General features: G+C 48.2%; 1 protein-coding gene across 1 annotated transcript; it reads left to right on the top strand.

The window, feature by feature from the left end:
- The first annotated feature begins 424 nt into the window (after positions 1-424).
- On the top strand, positions 425-5,727 carry ADIG (adipogenin). Its single transcript, XM_068987792.1, has 2 exons — positions 425-551; positions 5,609-5,727. The coding sequence occupies exons 1-2, from the start codon at positions 425-427 to the stop codon at positions 5,725-5,727; spliced, it is 246 nt and encodes an 81-aa protein (XP_068843893.1).
- The last annotated feature ends 1,372 nt before the right edge of the window (positions 5,728-7,099 follow it).

The raw sequence follows: 7,099 nt of genomic DNA on the forward strand, positions 1-7,099 counted from the left end.
AACACCCACCTGGGGGCAATTTGTATCCATTTTTTCTAACTTAGCATCTTGGCATGTTAAGGATTATTTCCATCCTGCAAGAGGATTGGGGAGTAAGGAAATTCCAAGTGCAGAAATGGAATTGGTTGTCGTATATATGAAATTCATGATTTCTGAACAAGCAAGAGGATTGTGATACCACAGCATCGTACAGGGATTTAAACCCAGGCTGGCCTGCCTAGGAGCCTGGGCTTTTGTTCTCAAACTGTCCCATTACCCCAGCTTCTGCCCACTCGTCCAGAACAGCTTTCTCTTGGCCCGAAGGACACTGTTGCTTCCTTGTTACATCACTGGCTCAGTCACAATTGGGCTGAGAGCAGAGCATGGCCGGCCCGCCAGGTCCCCAGGGCAGCCCCGGCTGGCCCGGCCTAGCCACACACGCACCATGAAGTACCCTCTGGTGCCACTGGTGAACGAGCTGACATTTTCTTTCCTGGTGTTCTGGCTCTGTCTGCCCGTGGCCTTGCTGTTGTTCTTGCTGATCATCTGGCTACGCTTCTTACTCAACCAAGGTGAGCCGCCCAGGCGGGGCTGTAATCCTGGAGCTGGGCAGGGCATGGAACAGGGTGGGGTTCCTGAAACAACTGTCAAGAAAAGGGCTTCCTTCAGGTGTTTTAACTGCTGGCTCTGTGTTAACAGACGGTCACCTGTAAGAGAAAGGGAAAGGACTGACTTGCTAGTTTAGAGTTTCTGAGCCTGGAGTCCCAGAGCGAATCTTGAGTTTGGGCAACAACATGTATGTGTGCATGTCTGTCCCTTCAGGGCCACCGCTAGCACAGAAGGCCTTTGGTCTGCATGAAATTATTGTGAGTGCGATTGCAAATTTGGTTAAGGTATTCTAGATAGAAGATAAAACAATTTACTTTTGCACTACAATATAAATATTTATGGTAAAATAAACGTGAAGCAGAAATGGACTTGGTTGTTGTATATACAAAATTCATGATTTCTGAACAAGCAGTAGTTATGTACCACTGGTAATAAGAACTATTAATATAAAAATGTATGTGTAAAGTATATTTTATTTTTATATTTATAAATAGACTAACAGAACTATACTTTTAATATGAAATATGGTATCAAATGTAAAATATATGTGTTAGCATGATAGTGAACGCTTTCTGGTTTTGCAACCAATCAATAATTTAGGAGGAAATGAATCTTGATAATACATAAGCAAGTACAAAAAGAAAACAAGGCGTCCCTTCAGGGCCACCGCTAGCACATAAGTCTTTGGTTACAAACTGGAAAGGTGTGGTCCCCTGGACTGATGAAGTAGTTAAGTGCTGTCCCTCCTGTGGATGCAGCCAGGGCGTAAGGCTCCAGGAGTAGAGAGTCTGGGCTGGCTTTCAGCCCCTCTCAGCCCTCAGCCTGGTGCTTTTTCAATCAACAACCAGCTGGATGGGCATAGCGGCCTTAGGCATTTAGCAGGTACCCGGAGACCACTCACTGGAGTAGGAAATGGCACCCGACTCCAGTATTCTTGCTGGGAAAATCCCGCGCACAGAAGAGGCTGGAGGGCTACATACAGTCCACGCGGTCGCAGAGTTGGACCTGACGGCGCGCGCATGCGCACACAGAGACCACTCACGGTTTCCAGCTAAGATCGCGCCGCAGGGAGGATGTGGGTTTCTGTGGGACCCTAGAAGCCGGCTGACATGTGTCCTGAACTCAGCCAGCCACCCAGAGGAGCAGGAGGCAGGGCGAAGCTGGCCTGAGAGAGGCTGAGGGCGGTGGGCCAGCGGGCAGGGACGTCAGGAATGACACTCTGCTCCCCGAGGGTCCCGCCTGCCCCCCCCAGCAACTCCCCTCACCCAGCGACCTCTTCCTGGGGACCGCTTGACCCTCCACCCCCTGCTCCGCCGCCCCATCACCTTTGACCAGCTGCGCAGGGAGAGCGCTGGGTGTGCTGCCAGCTCTGCTCAGATGGCGTTCAGACCGGCTGAGCAGTTCACCGCCAGCTTGTCCCATGATCTCCAATGTGGGGGCGGGGAATTGTGCCGTTGGGCGTTCCTGGCGAGGGCTTCCAGAAAATGTCTATAAGTGTGTTCTCTTTCGATTCCCAGGGTGGACCGCAGGCTGAGGCCTGGCGTCATGGTGTCAGGTAGAAGGCGAAGCCCTTGTCTGAGCAGTGGCTATAGAAGCACATCTCCCTCGAGCCTAGGGGAGGTGGGCTCAGGTTTCAGCCTCGCCCCGCCCCGCCCCTCTCCTCCCCCCCTCCCCCACTGAGAGAAGTAATCCAGGCAGTGTCAAGGTTAGAGGATGTGTAGGCATGGCTTTGGTTGACTTTTCTGGAAGGTGGGACATCGTCCCTGAGGTCCAAGGCAATAACCTTCTCCAGCAACTCATTCTCCCTGGAGGCTCAGCTCTAAGCCATCCACAGCCTGCCCTGTTTGACCCCTTCTCTGACGGGCGTTCACCCACCGACATCTCACATGGCAGTTTGAAAGACATCCTTTTGTTAGTTTTGCAATGAAGAGAAACCGTCTTTAAAGCGAGGCGAGCAGCCCTCCCGAGGGCCCCTGTCTTCTTGGAATTCTCAGTATTGCTGGGTCTGTTCTGTCCTTGTGCTGAGAACTGGCTCAAACCCAGGGTCTGGATCTGCCAGGGCTTGCTGGGTTGGAACTCCAGGCACCCTGTCCAGGGGTTTCTAGTCTGCCCTGGATTTCTTTATTGGAATCAGTCTGGTCTGGAATCCAGTATGAACAGCAGGCAAGAGGAGTTTTGATTCCCCTCCCCCCACCCCTGCTTGGGCCTCAGTGGGGCAATTTCAGAGCCCAGAAGGCGGAGGGCTCAGCACCCATGCATCCCATGAGGGTGGAGGCGCTTTTCCAAGTGCAATTGGGAGCAAGTGAATAGGAGGAGGGAGCTGCCTGGTGAGATGAGAGCAGAGCCAAGAAAAAGAAAAGGTCATGGCAGCTGAGCTCTGAAGAGGAGGAAAGGGGAGTGATGCCAATCCCTAGTCTGACATGGAGAAGCAGGATGTAGCCTCTGAACTCTGCCTTTGAACAAGGGCCCCAGATGGAACTGCACCGGACTGTGGAACCTGCCTTTGCGTCCCAAGCTACCACCACCTGGTGGGAGCCTGGTTGTTCCACCTCTCCAAGCTTCTTTCCTTGCAGAAGATGAATAACACTGGTTGGTAATCGCCTTCATGAAGTTGTTAAGAGGATCAAATGAGAAAGTGCATGCAAAACAGTTAGCACAATGGAAAGAGGAATATGGAAACTTACATTACCTTGTGTAGAATAGATAGCCAGCGGGAATTTGCTGCATGGCTCAGGAAACTCAAACAGGGGCTCTGTATCAACCTAGAGGGGTGGGGTGGGGAGGGAGATGGGAGGGAGGTTCAAAAGGGAGGGGATATATGTGTACCTATGGCTGATTCATATTGCACTTTGACAGAAAACAACAAAATTCTGTAAAGCAATTATCTTTCAAAAAAAAAAAAAAGCACAGAGGATGTGTTCAAAACACAGTCACTGTCTCTTGGGAGGAAAAGTCACTTCATCACACTGATTTTATTTTTTTAATGATCTCAGTTCTTTAACAGATTTTTTTTTTTTTTGGCTGTACAGGGTCTTTGTTGCTGCATGCAGGCTCTCTCTAGTTGCAGGGAGTGGGGGTTACTCTCTAGCTGCGGTGAGCAGGCTTCTCATTGCTGTGGCTTCTCTTGTGGCGCACAGGCTCAGTTGTCACGTGGCCTGTGGGGTCTTCCCAGAGCAGAGGTTGAACCCATGTCCCCCGCATTGACAGGCAGACTCTCAACCACTAGGCCACCAGGGAAGTCCATCGCACTGATTTTAAATCACAGTAAGTGCTAACATTGTTGAAAGCCTGTTTACCATGTCTTACTTCTCAATTAACCCTCACCATACCAGAAGTTATTATGATGCCCATTTTACAAAGGAGGAAATCAAGGCTCGGCCTTTTCTTGGTCTGCATTTGAGGGGCTGTTTTCAGCCTCCTTTACTTCTCTGTAACTGGTGAAACACCTTGAGTATACCAAGAAAAATAATAATCTCTCCCATTTGCCTTCTTTTCTCAACTTTCTTTTCCGAGATAAGCCATGTCGGCAAGCTCATGTGCCCATTTAATAATATGTAATTATCCAAATAATACAAAATATAATAATACAAAATAATCCCATTTTTTTAAAAATGGGAGGTGTGTTCTTTGGATTGTTTTAAAAAAAGGATTCTTTTTTTTCTTAATATAATATTGTATTCAAGTATAATTGACTTACAATGTTTCAGGTACACAGCAAGGTGATTCAATTATACATATATACAAATAATATATGAGTACATGTATAACTTGAATATGTATATGTATATTATTTTTCAGATTATTTTCTATTTTCTATTACAAGATACTGACTGTAGCTTCCTTTGCTATACAGTAAACCTTTTAACCTGTTGCACATCTATTTCTTAAATTAGAAATCTCGCATTCTATTCATACTAAATCAAACAAGTGGACTCAAAATGTCATAATTTTTTTAGTTAGGCAAAAATTCATAAGTGTTCTAAAATTAAAGGGATTCTATCATATACTTCTCTGCAATGCCGTTGGTTGGGTTGGCCAAAAAGTTCACTTGGGGAGGATGTTATTGAAAAACTCAAACAAACTTTTTGGCCAACCCAATAATACACCACAGACATCCTGCAGGCAGAAAGATACAGATCTAATGTGCAACAGCCTCACGACATGCTATAGGATGGAAGGGTTCTGTGGTGTGAGTGTGCCACACTTCACCACCCAGACCTCTCATCATGGACACACGCGTGGTGTCCAGGGTATTTTAGTATCTGTGTGCTTCACCAAAGAACAGTGCTGTAAGAAAAAGCACTGGACACATATACTCAAATTTTTGTTAATGAATGAACTGGTGGACCAATGGATGAACAGGTGGATGGGCGGGCTTGTGTCTCCTGTGTCCCCTCCTGGACCATGCTCAATGCAGGTAGGTCATTTCTTCACCTCTAGGGTCCTTCCTCCACTTAAAAAAAAATTATTTATGTATTTGTGGCTGCACTGGGTCTTCGTTGCTGCTCAGGTATTCTCTAACTGGGGCAAGTGGGGGCTACACTTCATTGCAGTGCAGGGGCTTCTCATTACAGTGGCCTCTGGGACTTGCAGGCTTCACTAGTTACAGCATGCTGGTTCAGTAGTTGCAGGTCCGAGGCTCTAGAACTCGGGCTCAATAGTGATGGCTCATGGGTTTAGCTGCCCCATGGCATGTGGGATCTTCCTAGATCACGGATCAAACCCGTGTTTGTTGCATTGGAAGGCTGATTCTTATACTATTCCACCAGGGACATCCTGGGGTCCTCCCTCTGCTAGAAGGTTGGTATTTCACTGACCAGCCTTCTTTCTTGGTCTCTGGCCTCATTCAAGGCCCTGAAGTCTTCCTGGGAGGGCTGTCTCACGTGTCGTGATTCTGCCTTGGCCCCCTGGCCTCAGATAAGGCTGCAAGGATGCGGGTATCCAGCAGGGGGCTCCTTCAGCATCAGGAATAGGAGATAAGAAGTGACCACCCAAGTGGCCTTGTCTTGTCCCTCCACAGATTCAGAGGAAAATGACTCAGATGTATGCCTCGATTGGGAGCCCTGGAGCAAAGACCCTGACGAGTTTTGCCAGGAGGAGATGCTCCACAACCAAGAGGAGGAGAGGCCTTGCTGCTGAGCCTATTCTGCCTGGTGAGGCCTCTCTGAGGGTTGGAGAGCTGGAACCAGAAGCCTCAGTGCTTCTGAAGCCTCAGCCAAAGCCTAGGGTGGCTGCCATCCTAGAAGTCTGCTCCCTCCACTGTGCTGGAAAGCTTGAGATCTCTGCCATCAGAGAGCCCTCTGCCTTGTGTGGGAGACCTGGTTTTGCAGGTGAGAGGACCAGTCACTCCTGCCATAAAGGGCTTCTTTACAAAGGTCCCCCTGCCCTTTATCTCTGTGACCTCACCTCCCACCACTCTCCTTAGAGTCTTTGCACTGGCTCTTCCCTCTGCCTGGAGTCTTCTCCTCCAGACATCCCTCACCTCGGAGGTCCTGCTCAAATATCACTTTTTCAGTAGGGCCCCCCAGCCAACCTCCTTACTGTTATCATCTCTCCCCCTCACTTACTTTGCCATGGCACTTACCATCCCTGACATGCTCGATAACTGACATCTCTCTTCCTAAGCACCCGCAGCAATCCCTGACACAATGGGGGCCCCGTAGATATTTGTAAAAGGAAGGCGAATGATATCATAACAGTAGTAATAGTAATAACGGGACTTCCCTGGTGGTCCAGTGGTTAAGACTTTGCTTTCCAGTGCAGCGGCTTTGGGTTCAATCCCTAGTCAGGGAAATAAGATCCCACATGCCTCCTGTCCAAAAATCCAAAACATTAAACGGAAGTAACATTGTAACAAATTTTAAAATGGTCCACATCAAAAAAATAAAAAAACCTTTAAAATATATAGTAATAGTAATAATAATGGCTGATAGTCACTGGGTTTTTAAGAGGTGCTAGGACCCTTGCTAAGCACTTGCAAGCTCATTTACAGAGTCCTAAATGAGGGAATGCAGAGTGGCAGTGAAGTTAAATAATTTGCCCAAGTATCAGAGTTCTACCTTCGCTGAACAGCGAGGACACCTAGAACATCCTAATGGGATTAAATGCCATTTCTGTGCCAGTGACTTCAAATATCTCTCGCTCTAATCTCCCTTCTGAGCCCTGTTATCTGTCCACTCAAAGTCTTCTCATGGCTAGAATGAGATTCTTCCTTCCCTTTGCTACCCCACGAAGCAAAACACAGCAGCCCGTCTTTTCCCAGCTGGTCCCCATGTCCACAAAGAGTACTGCCATTGGTTGGTCTAGCTGCCTGAGCTACAAGCCCAAGAGTCAGGCTTCATGACTTTCTTTTCCTCCTACCCACGTCTAGTCCATTAGCAACATCCTAAACGCCATCTCTCACATGTCCTCTTCTCTCTGTCCCCAGGGCCACCCCCAGGTCAGCCCGTATATCTCACTGCTTGTCCACATGGAGAAAAGAGGTGGTGGCAAGAAGCAGGGACCTTCACTC

This window comes from Capricornis sumatraensis, chromosome 15, assembly GCF_032405125.1.
Source record: "Capricornis sumatraensis isolate serow.1 chromosome 15, serow.2, whole genome shotgun sequence".
Classification (NCBI taxonomy): domain Eukaryota; kingdom Metazoa; phylum Chordata; class Mammalia; order Artiodactyla; family Bovidae; genus Capricornis; species Capricornis sumatraensis.